The sequence below is a fragment of the Centropristis striata genome, chromosome 3 (genome assembly GCF_030273125.1).
Source record: "Centropristis striata isolate RG_2023a ecotype Rhode Island chromosome 3, C.striata_1.0, whole genome shotgun sequence".
NCBI lineage: Eukaryota > Metazoa > Chordata > Actinopteri > Perciformes > Serranidae > Centropristis > Centropristis striata.
The window spans coordinates 15,363,289-15,386,310 of record NC_081519.1 but is presented as its reverse complement, the minus strand read 5'-3'; the positions used below and the strand labels follow the sequence as shown (position 1 = coordinate 15,386,310).

Here is a 23,022-nt window from a genome sequence, read left to right as displayed (position 1 = left end):
GGTGTCTACATAAGAGTGACATGAGCTTGTCATAAACATGACATGGGATGTGTCTTTTTGTGTCACTTTGAAGTAACATTAATGCTCATGATACTTGTCATTTCATATTTATGACAGGCTTGTGTGACTCTTATGTAGACACCTTCAAAATAAAGTGTTACCATATCTAAGTCACAAAGTCATTTATTTCTCTTAAGTTACATACTTTACACACAATGTTATTACTATGACAATAGCCATCCTTTGTTACATCTTTTTTTGAGTGAAATGATCAATAAATATCATATGTTACACTTTTGGTGAAGTTTTTTGTTTTCTGCAAAACTTGAAAAAATGAGTTAGGCGATTATTTTAACAGGGGGACGATATCTTCTTAAGCAAGTGGTGCAATAAGAGAGATAATTTTACTTTATTTAACTTTACTTTTTATGTAGAAAAATACTCTCTCACGTGTAAAAGTATAAAGCAGTTAGTCCAACAGGAAATAATAAGTATAACTACCTCTAAATTGTACTTAAGTACTTGAGGATATGCTCTTAAATACTTTCCAACACAGTCTAAAGCACAATGATACAGGTTATACTGTAAGTTTACAGTCTGAAGCTGAAAAGTGAAAAACTGACAAGGTAGCAAGTCAAGACCAATCCAGTGCTGTGAGCCCTGCAGGCAGCAGCTGTAGTCCCTCCCCGGGCAGAGAGAGAGAGCTCAGGGAGCCTGGCTGCTAAATGCTCCAGCCTCAAAGGGACGATGGTGGAGGGCTGGTAAAGATGGCGGCGCTCTCCGAGGATGGGAGGTACGGATTAAATTGTGGCCAACAGAGCGCAGATAGAGTCACCGTATTACATGTCAAATTGACCGAGACAGCGGTGAGAGCGATAGAGAGCTACCAAAATTATAAGGTAAGTGAAAAGCGCCTTTATTTCAGTGAAAATGAGCCGGGACTGTCGGGCTGACACAGCTTGTCTCAGCTGGGAAGCCCGACTGCCACGCACAGCTAAAGCTACAAAGTTAGCTAAGCTGTTGACAGAGCAACTTTTTGCTTGTTTTTTTGATTTTGTTAGACTTGTGTCATTAAATTAACCAACTGAATAAGGTAAATGAGGGCTTGGACTTCTGCTCTGGCCAGGTTTTACGAACTGACAAGTGTTAATTAATTTATAAAACCTGTTGGTAAAGTGAGACACTCTGATTAGCCATCGTTAGCTCTAGCTGCTTCACTATGAACGCTGTGCTGTGCTGGCCAACCAACCAAGTCCATTTTGTTCTTAGCAAACTAGCGTTACTTTGACCAAATTAGGAAACTGGTAATTTCATATCGACTAATACACTTGTCACCTGACACTTCAATAAACTGAGACTTTAAGGTATAACTTAGTTAACTAACGTGAACTTTCATTCGACGTGGTTGTAACGTTATTTGCGTTAGTGGCAGGGTGGAACTATACGGGTAAGTTAAGGCTAATGTAACTTGATAACAAGTTAGTGGCGTTGCAAGCATGACGGTGACTCGTCGGATTACCATATGGTTACACGTTTTAGCTAGTTGGAAAACGTCACTTTACAACCTGACGGGTAATGTTAACTATACGAAGCTCAGAGCCAGGCTCATCCCTTCACAGCTATTTAACCCTCTGGATGTCAATCTATTTATTGAAAATACATGTTTTATTTGCATAAATAACTTTATTTATATATGATACGTAGACAAGCTGAGAAAGCCAGTTGAAAGTGCAATCATAGGAGCTTTCACAGTGTGCCTTTTATGTTTCTAGACCATTTTTAAAATGTGAATTTTCTTTCTACAATGAAAACTATTACTATTTTTAATTTACATGAAAATAGACTGTTTTGTAGTTTTATCATTATTTTTTCTGCTGTTTTTGTGTATAAATGGTAAAAAAAAAAAAAAAAAAAAGGTACATTTCCATAGACACATTTGTCTTTTGTTTGTATTGTGGGTCCCTGGCAGCTTTATACTTAATTTATTTTAAATAAAATGAAAAATCTGACTGATAGCCAAGTTTGTGTGGAGAAAAAGGAGCCATGCATGTTATGTAATGACGTACTGAAAGATGTTAACAGAGACAGAAACGAATGCATAGGAAGTTGACAAATTTGAACCAAAATCTCCTGGACTTTAACTTAATTATAAAATGTTGAGGTGCCACACTGTAGCTACAGGATGTATAACACATACGACGTTATGAGCTAGTACCTCCAAAGGTTTACATGGGGCAAATATTTAATTTGGGTTTGTTTGCCAAATTGTTGAAATTGTTTTGCATAATCTCATTTACTCCAAGCTGCATTTGAGGAGTTAGCCTGCAGTTGTGTTATCTGATAGTAACAAAACCCCTCTTTGTAAGTTAATAGGAGTATTGCTCTTGCTATCAGTGTAATTTTGTTCAAAATATAAGTTATTCATGGGCCTTCTAGCTCCCAAGAAACTGCCTCATCATCAAAAGTACTGCATTTCACTCCTGAGCTTGAAACCACCAGTCATTGTGAAGCTTGTAAAACTCAGTGTGCTAATAGGTCACTGCATACCTGTGTAGATTAAATATAACTTGGTAATCTTGAGAACTGCACAAATGGTGTAATCTTGTTGAGGTGCTACACAGGTGAACTATTCTGGACCTCTGCAGTCTTGAGTTGCGGAGGCCTGAAGCCAAGTTACCTGACCTTAAGTCTGCCAACAACAACTCCATTACATAACAAACTGACTGGGCCTAGGTCTCTGCTCTGGGCTGATGCACTGTAGCTTAGCATGGGGCTCAAGTGTTCAGAGGTCTCTGTGACTGCTTTTTATGGCACATGGTGTGTGTATATGTGCCACGCAGTATTCACACTCCTGTATGTGAAACATTTGATCACTGCCAGCCCCGTAAAATGATCAAAAATGTGGATCACAAATTAAAATAATTATTTAGTTAGTTTCTGACTACTGGCAAACCGAGTCATCACTAAGTTGAAGGAATTCTTTTGTGACAGCCCATGCTACAACCTTATTGGATGTGGTAATGTTGGTCTGTACGCTGCATTGAACGGCAGCCTGCCATCTCTTGCTGACTGAGCAGCCAAAACTGCCTGCTTTTTGTTTCTCTCTCCCTCTCAGTAGTGTGTGTTGTAGCTCAACCAGTCATCGAACTATGGAAGCTGGCTATCTTTGTCTTTCTGTGGTGATGTGAAATGTGATCAGAACTGTGTGTGTGAGGACTGGTTGGAGTGAGTGAGTGTATGGATAGTGGGGGAGGGAGTCAGTCAGTGGCTTGGAGTAGCTTGGCTTTCACAACCATGACTGGGTGCTTTCAGTCTGAAAAAAAGTACACATTTCATCCAAGATTGTTTGAGTGAGCAAGCATATTTTAATGTCCAAGAATGCAAAGAAGCTGTTGTTAATAAAATGCACATTCCACTCAAACCAGTTGCAACATTTCAGAAGTTTAAGATCAAGCCAACTGGTTCATTGGGCTTAGTTGTTTGAAGAAGCAGGTCCTGTGTGCTTTCCCATCCTGACCTATCCTGCACCAGAGCAGCCACTGCATAGTTGTGGCTGTCAACTCCTTTCAAGTAGCCACCTACACAAAGCAAAGACATTTCAGAAATATCTGCTGCAAAATATTTGCTGTATGTAAGTTTCGTCCAAGATCCACTGCTTGTGTTCAGATAAAAGCGAACAATTTTACTTGACACCAAACACTAAACCACTTAAAAATAAGTTACAGGTAATGTTTATGCACATGGTTTCTCTGTAGAGGCAACCAAATGGTTGCTGCCAGAGGACTGTCATCAAGTATTTGTGGCTGACAGTTCCCCATTGTTTCTGCAGTCAGACCAATAGTGCCAGATGATCAACAGAAAAAAAGTGCAACTATTTTGCTATTGATAAATCAATTTAATTTTTTTAAGCAGAAATGTCAAACTTTCCCTTACTCAGGCCTCTGAATGGAGGCTTTTACTTGCTTTATTTGTTTTGTGGGACTGCAAACTTAATAAATCTAGTTTTATCTAATTATCAGATAGAGCTGCAACAATTAGTCAACTAACCGGTTAATGGTTTGACACAAAAGTAATCGCTAATTATATTATAATAATTATATTGATAAGTTATTAATTGTTAAATTGATTTATTTAATGCAAAAATTGCTGTTTTCAGAATCTCAAATATGGAGATTTTTATATCACATATGGATGTTTATATCATATATTGCATTATACTGAATATCTTGGGGTTTTGGACTGACCAAACAAGGCATCTTCTTGAACTATTAAGAACTGGAATGGACATTTTCCCACTGTTTCCTGACATTTTATAGACCAAATTATTTATCAATTAATCAAAAAAAGAATTTCTTATTGCTAAATAATAATATTTTTTTAAATAGTAAAGTTTGTTGCGGCCTTGTTATCAGACTAAACAAGGAATTTGATATCACCTTGGGTTTTAAGTCTTTTTTTCTGATATTTTATTGACTTACAAATAATCAATTAATTTAGAAAATGATCTGCAGATTTATCGGTGATGAACATCACTGTTGGTTGCAGCCCTGCATCAGATATATTCTAGATTCATATTCATGTAGCACAACACTGTACAAATTCACATGAAAATTATAGGTATTGTCTTTCTGCAATGCTGGCTCTTCAGGTTTTCTCCTTTGCTTTATAAATACAACTCTAACACAGGCCCATGCATGTCAGCCCTCACTTGGTTGTCGTCTTTACACAACTTTTAAGTCTATTGTCAGTGCTATGTTTGAAGTATGCTTGGTGTGACAGGACCCCAAGGCTTTACTGTTTCTATAACCAAATATTTAAACTTCTGAAGTGTCAGTCAAAATAGTTTTGCATTTTCAGCAGGTTCTAGACCAGTATTTTCTTCATGTAGATATTCTTTGTTACTTACCAAACAGTTAAGAAATACTCTCCCAGTAATCCTTTACATAATAGTGTTGGTAACTGTTGTTTCTCTTCACTTTCAGAATGTACCTTCTTTGCGGCCATCAATACAATTCAAGGGACTCCAAGGGGTAAGTTCACCCCCCATGTTTTTACAGTGGAGATCTCAATGACTCTTTTTGACTCTGTCAAGTTAATTTGCTACTCCACTAGGGGTGTGGGAAAATATCGATACACTTGTCTATCACAATATTGTGTTTTGTTGCACTGTATCGATTCTCAAAAACACTGCTCTGTTTAAAAGAAAATTTCATAGCTTACAAGCTTCATAGCAGACAGATTGCAGAAAAAGTGGTGTTTCAATGTCAGATGTTACAGGCACTGTGCTAAATACAATGCAGATCCTACTGATTACCTACAAATAGTTAACTTTTTTTAAACTCAGATGTTATGCATATGGTCATTTGTTCTTTATATTTTGATGGCTTTTCTAAGATTAGGTTAAAAAAGCAATTTATTGCCTTACTATACTCATACCTACATACTCAACTATTGCTCATTTTACACTTATCTATGTCAACAGTGTTTCACATGATTATAAATATTAGCAGTCATAAAGGCTATTTTGATGTGGTAATTAATTTAGGTTTTGTAATATAAGCTGTGTCCTCTATGCCACAACTGCTTGTAGTCCTTGATGCACATGACTCGTACACAGCCTCCCCTTAGCTGCTGAGACCTTGAGAGACCTTCCTGTCGAATGCTAGCTCCCATGTTCAGACATCAAGCCCCATAGTTTAGATGTAGTTCCTGCCTCTGTACAATATGCCCATTCACATGTACTCAACTGTAAGCTGTAAATCCTGGCAAGATTTGACGGTGATTTGGACAGTTTTATAATGATGAATTAACAATGTGCATTTGATTGTCCATCTAACCTCCATCATTCTCTCAGATACTCAGAAGTGAATAGGCTTTATAACTTGCTGTTCTCCCTTGTTTTGTGACTTTTTACAGCGCATTAAAATTCCCAAGACAGATTCCTCCTCAGACACTTTCCACAATTTTGATTTTTACCTGTCTAATGTGGGCAAGGACAACCCTCAGGGAAGCTTTGAGTGCATCCATCAGTATGTGTCAAGGTAATGGTAATCACTGGTCAGCTAAATCAACTGTTGCTGTCTTACCACACGTTGCGAGAAGGTAATCCCTCTCTGCCTCACATTTCTCTCTCATACTCCCTCTTTGTCTCCAGCTCAGGGGCCTCACACCTGGCATTGTTGGCGACGGTACAGGACAAGGTCACGGTGTGTGCCACTAATGACTCCTACCAGGTGACCCGGGAACGCATGACCCAGGCAGCGGAGGATACACGTGAACGTGGGACCAAAGTTATCAAGCCTGGGGGCCAGTACAGAGGTAAGGCCCTCACTAAAGTCTCATTTTTGCACGTGCCGCAGTCAGATGTCGGGTTGGATCTCCGGAAACCAGCACAGCTTTACATCCTATCAACACCTCTCCTCTTTTTTCAAATTTGGCCCCTTTTGAGGGGCTGAATAGGTGAAAGCTGATGGCCTGACTCCATTCAAAGCGATTATTGCAACTGACTAAGCCATTTTGTCGTTGCTGTCTTTTCCAGATTAGCAGTCTGACTGATAAGGGCCAAAGGTTGCTGGTGAAGCTATTTCTGTTTTATTGACACATAGCCTGCCAAAATTATACTGAAAATGTAACCGTATAGTCGCTAAGTGCTGCTTGTGTTAAGACACAAGCATTAGGATTTATTTTTCATGTTTCCCTCGCACCCAATGAACATAAATGCATGTAGACCAGTCTCCTGCCCACTGTGCCACCCAGTGCCTGGAAGAGAGTTTCACAAGCTGAACAGAAAAAAAGTAATCTTTTCTAATCTAATTTGGCTTGTCACTCTCTCCAGCCTTTTCATGTGTCTTATCCCACTCACTACACATAGAGCAAGAGATCTGCAACAAAACAACGTATTGATGTAATGTCTCATGCCTAATGTGTTTTTTGCCATTCCTGCCTTATTTTCAGCATCTATTTATTAGTCTTGGCAAAAACATGTTTTACAAGCTCCAAATTGCAAAACAAACACAGACTGAAGGCAAAGACAAACTTAACACAAACTGCCGGACAGGAAAGATGAGCCCACACACTGCTGGAGGTTTATACAATGAATGACAGTGTTGCCATGCTTTTTCCGTTTCAGACCAAAACTTAAAACAATGCCAGTAAAGGAAACCACAAAGGAAGAGCATAACTCTGTCTCTTATCATGTGGAAATGATTCAGCTATCATACGTCCAACAAACCACAGAGCAACCATCAATCACTATTAGGGGATGCAATATAATAATTAATCTGTTACTGTTTATTAAAATGGATTGAAATATAAAATGATCTATATAAAGATGGGCAGCCTGATTCTGCAAAAGTGGGACCAAAACATCTGGACAGCCCCCTGGCTTGCTGCAAACGAAAAACTCAAAGACACAAACAAACAATTTTTTTCCAAAGATGGTTTCTGTCATTTAAGGTAGCTCTTATAAAACTGATGTAGATTTTTCTGTTACGTATGGTTTTAAATAGTTATTTGATACTATTAAACAGGGGCGTAACTTCATGATTGACAGCTCGAAATGTGCTCTGATTGAGTTGGGCGGGTGTTCTAGGCAGGAACTTGATACCACGGATCACTACAGCACAGACTCTGGCTCCAAATGACATCGGCAGCACAAGATGGCAGCGGCTATATCTGGGATATTTTGGCTTCACTTTTGTAGAGTAGGAGGAAATGGAGGCTCTTTATCTATTCTTTTACGATACTTTTCCAGACTCATGGGTAAAAAAAGTGCTTTCACCGATAAACAAAATGCATTAAACCAATTATGTACCACTTTTTCTTCTGACGGGTTTGAAAACACCAGCCCCATCTTAAATTTTATTTATTTATGTTTAATTTATCTCCATTCAAATGTCTATTAAACATTATAGCAGTGGTAGCCTCAATGTCACCAGTGTTTTCTTACTTATGACTTGGGTGGCCTGCCCTGAAATGCCAGTTATTGCTTGACTTCTTTATTAAAACACCAGTAGTTTGTTTGGCAGTAATCTAACCATACCTTCAACACTTGCACTGTGATATCAATTTTTTTTTAATTGAGACTTTCTGTAGGGTCATCACAACATAAAACATAATGAGACATTCAAGTAGTATTTTTTAAGCAAGATGGGGTATCTTTTAGAGTCAAAACTAATTTGTTAAATCAAAGCCTTTGTCAAAAGTTTCCGTGTTTAAACCAGAATGAAAAGTCGAGCACAGTCCAAAAAATTGGAAAATGAGTTAAAACCTCCTCAGGCCTGCTTTTCTGTGCCCTGAGGATACATTTGCGTAAACTGGCCCAGATAGAAACTGGGAAACGAGAGGAGCAACAGAGAAAAGGGGTGGGACAGGAGCTTGTAGCAGCTGGTTTGGAGTGAGCACCCTATTTACTAATGCAAAGGGGCCTTCAGCTTCTTGTTTTCACAGGCTGTTCATTTCAGGTAACAGTGTGTAACTTGTGTTTTTTGTCATCTTTTTTTGTCTGTATTTTTAAGGAGTTACACAACCTCTGTTATTTTGAAATTAGTGGCATATGTTCTATGTTACTCTGGAAATAATTGTGATGCACATAGAGCCCTTATACAGAACAAGATAAAAGGAGGAAACTTTGTTATATAAGCTTTCTACCTATAGCAGTCTGTCATTAGACAACACAAAGAGTGTAAGCTTACACCTCCACACATTGCTCCTGGTCTCAGCTTTTTTCATTCTCTTCTTCTCTTTAACCGTAATCTCTTAAAGAGCTTTAGAATTTCATAATGACCACAAAGCGGTATAGGGAGATGTGCAGAGCCATCCTGACTAAGCACACAGCTCAGTACAGAGTTATCTTTGGTTTTAATCACCTAGACTCTTTGTAAATAAGTTCCCTTAACTCAGTGGTTTTCTGCTGGGCCCCACTTTTGTAAATAAAAAATTGTCAAGCAGAATCAACATAATACACTTCCGCCCCCTTTCAAAATAAGATACAATACGCAGTTAATGCGGCCTAAAACTACTTCACATCAACATTACGTCTTGACCGGGGGCACCAGATCAGTAATCAATCAATCATAGGGTATCAGAGGGTCGGCGACATGGACGACGAGAGACTGATTGTTGAAGTGGAACAGCATACAATCTTTTATGACATAACACATTATTTTAATAAGGATAGATGGCCAGATCAACAGTTCTTTCATTTTGGAGAAGCAAAGTAAGCTGTTTGTTGTTGTTGTTTCCTTTATACACACAGTTTATCACGGGATCTCGCGGCCTCCCGAACGTTCAGGTTTATCGCATGTCCTCGGTGCAGTGGATCTGCAGCCGGTGGAAATCCCCAGTAAAGAGTACAAGCCCAAATTTCAAAAAGTTGGGACATGCTCTTAAACATAATAAAACAGAATGTGATTATTTTCTAATAATATTCTAATATAAGTTGCACAATTCTGACCTCCTTGCTTGAAATGAAAACAATAAAAAACAAAGTAATGTTTTGCCACCACAAAAGCAGTCTGTCTCCCTGAAATTACACGATGAACGACTGATAATCTGACCTTGTGTAATTTTTAGATTGATATTGGGTTTGACATGGCCATTTCAACTTCCCCAGTCTATCAACTACTGATGGTATGTTTCATTTCCTCAGCCTTTAGTGAAACAGTCCCCTCACTGGCTTTTTTTCAAGTCTGCAGTGTTTTATTTGCTTTGAGGTTGGTGCCACAGAGTTGATGAGTGGAATCAAACTCCACATTTCCTTGAGCTCCTGTTTGGATGGGTGGCGATACATTTAGATACAAGACACTGGCTTCATATAAAATGTGTGATGATGAACTTCCCTACGGAGAAGAAGAGGGTGGTAACGTTGTCTTTACCTTCTGTCTCTAGGAAAGAAAGTCCATATCCGTAAGCCAGCGATATCAAACCCAGAGGTGGTCCCAGAGCGCAAGCGCTCCACACCCATCAACCCAGCCAACACTATTCGTAAGTGCCTTTCCAATAACCCCGTGTCCCAGCGGCCATTCAGGGACCGTATCATCCACCTACTGGCGCTCAGGTCCTACAAGAAGTTGGAAGTGCTCGCCCGTCTGCAGCGGGACGGCATCAACCAGAAGGACCGAAACTCATTGGGGACCACCCTGCAACAGGTACTGTAATGTTATTGACTTTAGAATATTTGTTCGAATATGCCTTAATAGTATTGAGAGACCAACTTGAAATAAAAGTGACCCATTTACTAGTATTTACATGTCCTCTGTTGTATAGAAACATACCGCAGTAATAACTTTTGTTGTTATTATAGCAGGTATTTCACACTAAGACCTGTGTTCTTCAGGTGTATAATTTCATTCCAAAGATCCCGTTACCCTTCTTAATCAGATTGGGGTACACAAACCTGTCTGAGGAAATCACAGTTTACAGGCTTCATTCATAAGAAACAAGCTACTTAATTAGATGTTAGACATTATTTGCATGTACAGCTGTTTGGCCAGCACAGGAAATGTGAGGTTTCTGTACATGTTGTATACTCATACTGTCAGTTTTAACCTGTGTGCGTTTGTTTCTGTATGTACAAAACAGGTGGCCAACCTAAACCCCAAAGACAACACATACTCATTGAAGGACTTTATTTATCGTGATGTCCAGCGAGACTGGCCTGGCTACTCTGAAGATGAGAAGACCCAGGTTGAGCGGATCCTGGCTCGGTAAAGAATGGCCCTTTATGCTTATTATACTCTGAGCTTAAATACATACTTCGTTTAACTAATAAAGCATTTGCATTTTACAGTGTTTAACTTAAGTGTAAGTACTAGTTTAAAGTGTTAGCCTACCCCCTAAAGACTGAAGGTGAGAGTTAATTCAACAGAACTGTGTGGAGGACTAAAGAGCCAACTGTGTTTATTTGTAATGAAAGGTACTTTTTTTTCTTTTCAATGAAAAGTTTCAGTCATTGGAGCGTAATGTAACTGACATGAATTTACCACAGCTGTGACCACAGCTGTTGTGCCCTATGAAGAACAAAACTAGCTACTTTTAACGGCCATCTTTCAGTACTACTCAGATGTTAAAAGGATTGTCTTAAGTCTATCAATAACCCATGTTCATGCAAAGCTATGAAAGTCTGAGTTAGGAAAATGCTAGAATTTTAATAATCACCTTGAAAACTGATTCTCAACAATCTGGTACTTAATTTACACAGTCACTCATGTAAACCAAAACTCTTAATATGTTTATTGAAGCAAGCCTATTGTGATATTAGTTTGTGTCCTTGTCACCAGATGGGCTAAGCTACCTAATAGCTGAACAAGTCCTCTGTTGATCCCTTACTCTGGAAATTAGCAAGCATTAAATATTCATGATCATACCAGAGTCAAAGTAAATATAAGCACCTGGCATAATAAACAACTTGAATTAGTACCCTACTATTTTAAACATAATTATACAATATAATGCAATTCATAGTTCATCTAATTTAGTTAATTTAATTACAAGGTTATGGCAAAATGGCTTATAGGTAGATATGGTAGCTTGCAGTCTTCCTGTGTACTAAATGAGCTGCAAGTCTGAAAGAACACTTCAGTTGTTTGAATAGAAATGTGATTACTTCAGCAGGTGACACCACTCTTTACTTTATTTAACAGCAAATTAGGTCTTCCTACTGAGACCCTCCCATCAAGCAGTTCTCCCAAAGACAGTGTCCCCACATCCCCCCAGGTATCTGTGCAAACACACACACACACACACACACAGCTCAGTAAAGTGTGCAGATTTTCAGCTAAACCCTGGGTCTTGTCTTCTAGAAGCGCCAGCCAGACTTTGACTTCATTGATCCTTTGGCACCCAAGAAAGCCCGCATCTCCCACCTCAGCAATCGAGGGCCAGCCGCATCTTCCTCCTCCTCCTCCTCTGACCGCCGCGAGGACGAGGGCAGCCCCAGCTCTAAGCGCTCGTCCCTACCTTCCAACGTAACCTCTGGCCCTCCCACCCATCTCCCTATCTCGTCCCACCCTCCCGCCCCCTCTCACCAGCAGCCCAGCCCGGCCTCCAACTCCAACTCACCCAGCACCCCGGAGGGCTGCGGCACCCAGGACCTGCCTATGGACCAGAGTTCCTCCTGCAGAGACCCTTCACCCAGCCCCTTCCCCTCTGATAGAACCCTACAGGACCGCTATCGGCATCCCGTCCCAGTCCCCAGACCGGCCGCCTCCCCTAGCCCTCCTCCTCCTCCTCCACCTCTTCCTCCCCCTCCCCCTCCTCCTTCTTGCACCTCACTCACAGTTACCTCCACTGTCATCACCAGCCCTCCCTTGTCCAGCAGTAACAACAAGAAGTTTAAAAAGAAATCCAAGAAGCACAAAGACAAGGACCGTGAGAGGGAGAAAGGGAAACGGACGGAAAAAGGTAGCAGAAGCCCTCCCAGTGTAGCAGAGCTGCCTGAAGAGACTCGTAGAGCCAAAAAGAAGCGCAGTGCTGAGGAAGTGGACAGAGGCGTTATCAACAAGAGTCCTCACAAAGATCAAGGTGTGTTTCTGTGTTTATAATTATTATTATTATTATTATTATTATTAACAGCACTTAATCAGCAACTGATATGTTTCAATACTTCGATGATCATTGATCAGGTTTTTCATTGCATGTAGTCCCTTTTCTGCCATACACACACCTCCCCTTTTCCACCTTGAACATCACTTTTTTTTATATTTATATATTTTATTTCCATGCTCCCAGGCAACACTTTTTGTCATTCATTTTACTGATTTATTTTGTTATATACAAGCTTAATTCTGAAATTGATCCATTCTCTTTTTATACTCGTTTTACACAGCGTCCTAACTCTTTTGGGGGTAGGGGCTGTACATGTGATGGAAAAGGGAAGTTCACTGTATGAAGCTCACAGAGAATTACCAGCACATTGGGGAGTAAATTGGATTTAGAGTCCACACGTTTCTATAATGGCAACGAGCTGAGATAAACACACTGTGTAGAGCACATGCCCATCAATTGGCAGACAGACAAAATTGACAACTTGCTGTTACTAGCATCTAGCTGCTAATTTTAGATATTTTCACAGGAGTTGTTATTGAGCAAACCAAAATAAATGCTAAATGAATATTGACAATACATTTTTCAACCGTTTAGACATGCAACAGTAGGAAAAGCACAGGTGTGAATAATGAAAATGAGCAATGACGGCTGTTTCAGGGTCCTGGTATTGTGCATGCCGGCTCACTGTCACACTGACATGACTTACTGGGACAATTCAACAGAAAAGAGCCATCATTGGCATTATTAAAAATAATCCACCTGTGCTGCACAGGTGTTGTATAAGGTTGAGAAAAAAGTGTATAGGGTGATTATATTTCTCCTTCTCGTCTTTCTAAGTTTGGTAGTTCTTCTGCCCTCTATTGTCAATAAATCAGTATAAACAGCTAATTGGTATATATTTTTTTTTTTTTTTTTTTTTTGAAGTTGGGTTGTATTATGTACTTATCCATAGCAAGTGTATTACTACAGTAGATGATGGATAGTTTGGAGAAGCAGACAGGAGTACCGATACAGAAGCTTATCAATGTACTGCTGTGGACGGGCCCTCGATTGGTTTATTTGTTTGTGTTGACAATTTGACAACAAACTGTGTGACATTGGTGTTTTGAATGATTGGTTCTGCTTCACCAAAGTCGCACAAACAAATGAACTGATCTAAGCAGCAGCAGTGCACCAGCAACTCCTGTTTTCTGAGAGCTAAAATGAGAGGAGCCTGTTGGCTTTAAGTAGAAACTGTGGGCATGCAGCTATTTTGAGGAAAGATCAAACTAAGTCAAGGATCAAAAGGAATCTTGTCCCTTTAAAAAGGGTGATGTTGATTTTCTTGATTCAGTTTCAGTCATGCTGAAATGTTTTCCTTATATCAACACGAAATTCCTGTCGCATATTACACACAATATTATAACACAGATTGTTAGTGTGGTCATCCACATGTTTAAAAACATAAACATCGGGGGATAAGCTAACAGAGCTAATACAGCTGAACTCCAATTTTAAGAACACCAATTGTGTGTGTTAGGGTCAGTGTGTACTCACTAATTCAGATTGCACTGACCGGTCTTGTGACTGTCATGCCTCCCCTGTCCTAGTTTCCAACCATTTTATCTTTCAGACTTTGGATTGTTGCTCCCCATGTCATGTTTCAAATGTTTATCTCTGTTTAGGTCTGTTACTGTCCACCCAACCACATACAGTTTGATCTTTGATTACACTGATGCACTGGGTGTTGTGATCACTGTCATGTTGAGGCATTTATCTGAGCTCTTCTTTACACTGTGTTGTTCAGTTCTCGTTTACCTACGATTGTACATGCTGCAGTTGTAGTGTGAAAGGCTTCTCTTTCTCAAGAATATACTAATGCTAGGTTAAACAATTACAGAATACAAATTCAGAATACACATTTTGTATTTTGACCTTTCTGCTTAAAACAGTCATCCATTCTTACAGACTTTTGATTCTTTGTGTAATGGATTATCATTGTTTATTTACATTCTCATACTTTCCTCTTTCTCTTCAGACTCCTCAGATAAAGAGAAGCCAGTCCAATCCACTGAATTCTCCTCCACAATTGAGATGCCTGACTATGTAGTGTGAGTAACATTGATATAACTCGATTTTTCCACAGTGGGACACAGTGGGAGTGTAACTTTCAGGTCTCTCATTTCATGATTTTGAACATTTGACTAAACAGGACGCTGAGAACAGACACGAGCTTGAGAATTAGGACACAGGAAATGCAGCAATAAACACAGATGTGTTTCAGTTGTGAAGTCTGGCATTTTTCTTTATTCTCTGTACCAGAACTGTTTTGCACTTTCATCATTAGTGCAGGGAGCGTGGTATCCATTGCACAACAGATGTTAAACAGGATTCTCACATTTCCTTAAAGTTAACAACCTTAAGTAAGGTATATTCAAAACAAGGAAACTCGGGAAAGTTTTTATATTTGTATATTTTAAACAGAGTTAATACTTTTATGTGTGCAAACTCTTCGAAAAGAATAATTCAGTTCATTTTCCTTTCCTGTGTTTACAGGAAGTACATACCGTTGGTGTCCATGGACCAGCGACAAAGCTACAAGGACGACTTCAATGCAGAGTATGATGAGTACAGGCTGCTACACGCCCGTGTGGAGAACATCACCCGCTGCTTTACCCAGCTGGACAACAAGTGCCGGAAGCTGGAACCTGGCACCAAAGAATATCAGGTCAGGATAGCATCAATACACTGTGCTTATGTTAGATTTGCCATTTTAACATCTGTTTCTAAAGCTTCATATTGTAGCATTTGTGATGGATTTGTTAGCATATTCCATCATTCATGAACTCTCATCACAGCTGGTTTGTTTAAATCATTCATTCATTTAGTTGCAGGTTGTTGCTAGCCTGGGTATAACCAATACTGCCTTGCGTGCTGGAATTTCATTTCAAACCTCCAGGCAGTCTGGCAACCAGGGAGGTTTCTTAGCCCTGTTTTAGGGATCCAATCACAGAGCGGGGAGGGATGGCAAGACGATGACGCATACTACTCTGCAGACGGAAGCTTGTAGTTTTGTAGTTTTCTTACGGATCCAACATGGCTGCAGCAGACGCGAAACTCGATTTAGCTGTAGATGGTGTTTTAAATAGTTTAGAGCGAAAGTTGATTTTAAAAAAAGAACGTTTGACTTTACACTCCTGTTTCACCACGAAAAAGGATGTTTTAGCCTTGCTTCCGACAGGATTTGGGAAAAGTCTAATCTACTAATCTACCAACTAGCGCCGCTACTAGCCTCGCTACTAGCCTCGCTACTAGGCCCGCTTCTAGCCCCGCTTCTAGCCCCGCTTCTAGCCCCGATACTAGCCCTGCTACTGTAACGCCGGTGATCTCGCTACGAGCTGGGGGACAGCGGAGCCGCCGAGAGACCCGCAGCAGCTTGTTTATTGCCCATAAAATCAGTGGATGTGTGTGGCTGAATGACATGAGGGGGAATAAGGCGTAAAAATAAACAATCTTGCAGAAAGCGAGAACTGGAGAAGCAAAGCAGCAAGCAACACTCTCACAGACACACACACAACAAACATTAATTTCTGTCGCTCTACATACGTCATCTGGTATAACTGATACGATTGGCTAAGAGCTACCTACAGACGCTTTTGATAGACATTCGTAGCGCCCAATAAACGGCTCTGGAGGATCGTAAACCACACCTCCTCTATGGAGAAACGGCTAATCTCATTTGTGATTAGTCTGCCGTTAGCCAGGCTAGGTTGTTGCTGTGAATGGACCAGAATTACAGAGATGGTATCACTGAGTTTCCATAGTGTTGTTCCTAATGTCTTGTCCGTCACTCTTATAGAGCCGATGATGAAGCTCTATGTCACAACTGTATCGTTCAAAAATAGCCAAGTAGCCAAAAATTCACATGAAGCAGTAAGTTGTGCGTTTTTGTTTATTTAACATTCCTCGTCTGTTCTTTGATGGACTAACGTATGCATCCACCAGGCAGCACAAATTGTTTTAATGTCACCAGACATTCAGAGCCTCTGTTTTTAGCCATGCAATGAATAAACAAACAAACATTTAGAATAATCCAGCAGAATACAAAAATTACCAAACTCTAATAAGATACCCAAAGAGAAAATCTAAGCCCAGGGATTGGTAAAAGAGAAACCATACCCCTGTCAGAAAACAAAATGCCCAAAAGTGGTAGTAAATGAACGGCGCTTGAAAAGAAAAAAATGGACTAATGTTTAGACCTTCTGTTCAGTGGGTCGCTTTAAATTATCACATTGATGTCACTTTAAAGTTTAGATGTCTCGATTAGCAACATGTAGCATTCACATTTAGACCCCCATCTGTTTTAAGATGATGAGTGCAAGCTATGTCATTTGTAATATATATAGATGGTGTGGATTTGTATTAAAAGTGATGATTTTTATTTTTACAGAAGGTGCAAGAAGAAGTGTTGAAAGAGTACAAAAAGATGAAACAAGTGAGTAATTACAGAGACGTCTGACTGATAAGGATGTGTTCCTATCAACCACAAACCTTGGGTCGTTTTCATCTTCTTTATTCGGAGGTGCTGCTGGGTGATAGGCTGAGTCTGATATTATCTGTGTGTGTTTGTTTTACAGCACAGCCCCAACTACCACGTGGAGAAACAGCGCTGCGAGTACCTGCACAACAAGTTGGCCCACATCAAGAGGCTAATAGCTGATTTTGACCAGCGCAGGGCCCAGGCCTGGTGCTGAGAGCACAGCACACAACATCTTCACTAATCAGTATTGAAAAAGGAGTGTCGAACCAGGAGGGAGTGTCCAACTGGCTGTTATTTATTAACACCCCTTCAGTTACTGCCTCCACAACAGCCCCCCTTACCATCCTTCTCTTCCTTCCCTTTTCCCACCATCCTTTTTCATTCCTTGCTTATTTTCTGATCTTTGATTCCACTGGCTTCATTGTTGCCTGCGATCTTGAAAATCTCACTTTGACTTTACCCCCCACGTTTTTGCTTTCTTTATTTTTCTTCTCAATGAGCTCCTGTGGAATTTCATACCACTGGACCAGTGGAAGGGGCTGCCTGCATGTGTGAAAGGGTTCAGGGGAAAAACTTCAACTCTTCTAACCTTTTTTGAAGGCAAAAAAAGAACAAAAAAAGTATTTTTGAGCATCAGAGAAAATATTAACTTGTATTTAAGTATAAAAAAAACAAAAACAAAGAGGGAGATCTATTTATTTTGGGACTCATAGTGCAAAGATGAGTCTGCAGATGATATATTGTTTAACTTTTGTTGAAAAACAATGCAAAAAAAATTACCGCGGGCCTTATGTGTTTTGACTTTGTGAAGCCATTTTGCACGCAAGATCCATTATGTCATCTCAATTGGCAAAGATGTCTCTCCTGCCTCATTTCCTCTCTTTTCATAAAAACTGTACTGGATAGCGTTGCTTCAACACATTGCTGAGTTTGAGGCTGAAGGGGAAGGAAATGAGACGGGCCGGAGAAATCGATTGAGCCGATTGAGAAGCAACAACAGTATGTGTGCATGGATTGTAAATTTAGTTGTGATAGCCACGTCAGGTGTTGAGGGTGGGGTAACTAAAGGTGAATGATCCCCTGTCAGTAGGGGGCAGTATTCCCTGCACCAACAGTGTTTAGTGTTCACGGTGCATTATGGGTGCCTTAAGGTGTTTACACTCGGAAACGTTGAGTTGGGCTGACACAAAGGAACTATAACTGCCTGGAAACAGGTTGTGTATGTGTGTGTGTTTGTGTGTGTGCATGTCGGAGCAGTGAAGGAAGGAAAGGATGTCAAGTCTGGAAAGAGTGTTACAAATTGTATGAGTGTGTATGTCTGTACGGCTGTGCATTATGTTGAGTGACAGGTGTCAGAAAAAGATAGAAATATGGAGAAAAATGTGAGAAACATATAAAAACAACAAAAAAAGCTGCTATAGTGTTTGATCAGCCAGAGCACCCAGAATCAACCTGGCTGGAGTAACAGTACCTGATCTTAATTAAAGAGATATAGAAGATTATTTTCCAGACTGGTTCATCTCTCGACCCTGGAAAGGACTGCGCCCACTTCTTCAGCTTTATCCGGCGGCAAACAGCCTGTGTTTCTTTTCTTTCTTTTTTTTTTTTTTTTTTTTTTAAAGAAGCAAAAGACATATCATCCACCAGAAGACAGATCTGATTTAAAATGTATTGTGATTCTCAGTTGAGTTCTGCAGAGCAGTGAAAGATTTCAGAGTACCTTTTTTTTTTTTCAACATTGATACAGATTTAGTTCAATGGATGGATGAATGGCTTCTATGAAAAGTCTTTATTTAAACAAGGGAAAAAATGTTTACAAACCTGTGTTAGAATGTTTGCCAAAATTAAAACTTTTCTGGTACTGCATCCATGGAGTAAAATTTCTGATTGGAGCTTAATTTACGGAGACATTAATACTGAAGTATGTGTCTCATTCCATGAAAACACAGCATTATATCTGATGTTTGAAGAGCACTGAGTCACTAAGATCAATTGAAAGGTGCTGACTCTTCTCAGCAGTCAGGTCTGATTATATGTATTCAACTGTGGACATGGCAGAGTCTCTGTCCAGTAGTGGGGGGAAAAAATGAAGCCCCCTTTTCCCCCTGAAAAGGAGACTTAAGTAATTATTGGCCAGTTGTGTTGTGCATATATTTTGGTTGTGGCATTCTGTCCAACAGTCGGTCTCTGCAGCAGACCGGCTGTTTGTTCGGCTGTCAGAATCAAGTCAACATAATTACAGACCTGGCTTTACTTACTTGTCTCTCAAGTTATTTTGGACAGAAAATCAGCACTTGTGTCTTGGACGTGTCACAACAGCAGATAAAAAATAATTTAAAAAAATATACATTTCAAGCTCTACTTGAGATTTACACTTACTATGGCTGTGTGTTTTTCCTGTTTTCCCTTGCAACGTCATTTACCAGAATTCAGTAAGAAAAGGCCACCAAAAACAGCGCTATGATAGAGCCCAGGGTTTTTACATGCAGCCTTTATTTGTGTCCTCTTCTCTGCCTTCCAAACATTTCTGTCTTTATCAAAAACAGATTTATTTAAAGTGGGTCTGATGAACATGAATTATGTGACTCACAGCAGTTGGAGAGAGACGGGAAGAGGTTTAACCGAGAGTCTTAATGAGAAAGTGACAAAGTTTAAAAATGCCCCGGCAGTGGTCAGTTATGAGGAACCACTGAAAATCAAGTGAATTATACATGAAACATGATCCTGCCCAGCTGAAAATGTACAAGACATTTCAATAAAAATCAATTTAGTTTTACCTGGAATATGTCTTTTGTTGTTCTTTATCATTTCTGTTTCAGCCATTAAAATTATGGTTTAAAAAATACATCAGTCTATTAAGGTGATTCATGCACTTCAGGAAGTGATGTTTGCTATATATTTGCCTTCACAACATTCATATATGTCCTGTGTTGAACGATGTGGGACACTCATTGCTGTATAAAATCCTGTAAAATATTAATTCAAATTGGCAATCTTTCTGAGGTTTATTAGTTTTAAAAGGCATACGGGGCTCATGCTTTCATGAGACAAAAGACAAAGAAATAAAGTTATTGTAAACTTTTATAGATAGATCCGTCCCTCATAATCCTCCCAGCAGTGAAAGTAAAAAGTGAAAGCTGATGCAACAGACTCTCCTGTTTGAACAATACGAGCACTCCATAACAAAGTAAACCTGGCTGTCTTATCTTTCCTCCAGAGACAGACACTGCGTTCCAAATCACATACTTTTCATGTTTAAGTATGTAGTGCAGCTGCCTTTACAATATGCGTTCTATTGCTTGCAGTATGCATACAATTGGGACATAATTCGTTGTTGCAGTGCACCTTTAACTTTAACCTTTTGCTCATATATACTGGGGATGGTTTTATTCCTAAATATAAAAATGAAGACAGTCTCATATTGCTAATAATAGTCATATAATAATACAGAATAAGAGTAGTAATATTAACGAGGACTGCAAGCAGTACTGAACGGGCCCTCACAGTACACGTGTGTCGGGGCATGCTGCCGTTGGGGTGTGTGCGTTACAGGGGCCAGTCTATACCACCCCTATGCATTTCATTGCCTTAAGTGTTATAGTGTGGCCACGGTACCAAATATGAAATTAGACTGCCACCACAGTGCCACCTAGGGGCCGATCAATAAAACCTTAAAGGGTTATCCTCAGCAGGGCATTGACAATAATTGTACCAAGTTTTGTATAATAATGCACAAACTATCCCTTTAATCCTCATACAGTGTCTGAAGGAGGACTCTTAACTGATATGTATAAGTTAGAAGAGGCAGGTAGCAATGGTGGAAAGTAACTATGTACATTTACTCAAGTACTGGACTTAAAGTACAATTTTGAGGTACTTTTATGTTCATTTTATGTAACTTTTACTTCTACTCCACTACATTTTGAGACATATATTGTACTTTTTATTCCTCTACATTTAGCTGACAGCTTTAGTTACTTTTCAGGTCAAGATTTAAAATGAAAAACATGATACATTTAAAATTATTATTCATTTTAAAAATTAAACCACTGAAAAGTTTATTAGGTAGTTAAAATGAGCGGAGTGGAGTCATTTCACAGTGTGGTATTAGTATTTTTACTGAAGTAAAGGATCTGAACACTTCTTCCACCACTGTCTTTTTTACTTCTTTCCTTTTTTTTCCTTTTTTTTTTACATTTTTTTTTTTATTATTTTATGATTATTTTATAATTTTTATTTTTTCTGCGTTTCTGCGCATGCGCGGCCTTTCCGGCTTTTGCACATACGCGGCCTTAATGTGCGCGGCCTTTTCTCGCTTCTGCGCATGCGCGGCTTTCTGTGTTTCTGCGCATGCGCTGCTGTTTCGCTTCTGCGCATGCGCGGCTTTTCCGCTTCTATGTGCAGAATCGAAAACGGCCGCTCATGCGCAGAAACGCAGAAAAAATAATAATTAAAAAATAATTATAAAAAATAAAAAAATTAGAAAATTAAAAAAAAAAATTAATAATAAGAATAAAGAAAAAAAATAAATGAAAAAAAAAAAGTGGAAAAAAAGTAAAGAAGTAAAAAAGACAGTGGTGGAAGAAGTGTTAAGATCCTTTACTTCAGTAAAAGTACTAATACCACACTGTGAAATGACTCCACTCCGCTCATTTTAACTACCTAATAAACTTTTAAGTGGTTTAATTTATAAAAATGGGTAATCATTTTAAATGTATCATGTTTTTCATTTTAAATCTTGACCTGAAAAGTAACTAAAGCTGTCAGCTAAATGTAGAGGAATAAAAAGTACAATATATGTCTCAAAATGTAGTGGAGTAGAAGTATAAAGTTACATAAAATGTATATAAAAGTACCTCAAAATTGTACTTTAAGTCCAGTACTTGAGTAAATGTACATAGTTACTTTCCACCATTGCTACCTGCCTCTTCTAACTTATACATATCAGTTAAGAGTCCTCCTTGAGACACTGTATGAGGATTAAAGGGATAGTTTGTGCATTATTATACAAAACTTGGTACAATTATTGTCAATGCCCTCCTGAGGATAACCCTTTAAGGTTTTATTGATCGGCCCCTAGGTGGCACTGTGGTGGCAGTCTAATTTCATATTTGGTACCGTGGCCACACTATAACACTTAAGGCAATGAAATTCATAGGGGTGGTATAGACTGGCCCCTGTAACGCACACACCCCGACGGCAGCATGCCCCGACACGCGTGTACTGCGAGGGCCCGTTCAGTACTGCTTGCAGTCCTAGTTTACCCTTGTGCCAGAGAGAAAATGTTGAGACTGGTTTGAATAAGCGGCTGTACAGTGTTTCAGACTTTGGTTGTGATCACGCTGCTCTCACAGTTAAAATGGTTAATTCTGCAAAACATTTATTTGCCCTCTGCAGCAGTCAGAGGTAAGTAAAATGATGTTGGAATTACAGCAGATGGCACAGTTGTTAATGTTGCTGTGCTGAAGCCAGCTGTTTGAGTCAGTCGCTGTTAAACATGGGTAATAAAATGTGTGATACTATTGGACCTATACTATATCATGTTTAAAACCGTTTTAAACCGGTCGACCAGGACAGGATCAACCCACAAAGCTAGACATCAAAAAGAAATGAGAGAGTCCCACACATGGTAATTTACCTGTTACTTACAGGAGCTGCTTCCAAAATAAACCTGAAGTGCAACACACTATAGGAATTTTACTTCACAGTCACTACTAAATCAAGGCCGGATTCAGTCGACTGCCTTAGAGCCCCAGATCCACAGGGCCCCTGAAAGTCTCAGGTTCACTGCATGTCAATTGATTTTGATCATATCAGAATAAATCTGAATAACATATTTTCTCTTAAATTTGCTGTACTAAAGTGCATTGTCAACGAAGGCTACGTTTACACAAGGACGGTCTGAACAGAAGACGCAAAAGTGGCGTCGCGTCTTCACTTTTTATTCCTCGTTTAGA

General features: G+C 39.4%; 1 protein-coding gene across 1 annotated transcript; it reads left to right on the top strand.

Annotated features, from left to right (window-relative positions):
• Nucleotides 1-710: 710 nt before the first annotated feature.
• ell2 (elongation factor for RNA polymerase II 2) lies at nucleotides 711-19,848 on the top strand. The gene is made up of 12 exons (XM_059329192.1): nucleotides 711-899; nucleotides 4,983-5,030; nucleotides 5,917-6,041; nucleotides 6,155-6,318; nucleotides 9,889-10,148; nucleotides 10,582-10,706; nucleotides 11,643-11,715; nucleotides 11,802-12,522; nucleotides 14,564-14,636; nucleotides 15,082-15,253; nucleotides 16,976-17,020; nucleotides 17,163-19,848. The coding sequence occupies exons 1-12, from the start codon at nucleotides 726-728 to the stop codon at nucleotides 17,277-17,279; spliced, it is 2,097 nt and encodes a 698-aa protein (XP_059185175.1). The 5' UTR covers nucleotides 711-725; the 3' UTR covers nucleotides 17,280-19,848.
• Nucleotides 19,849-23,022: the final 3,174 nt, after the last annotated feature.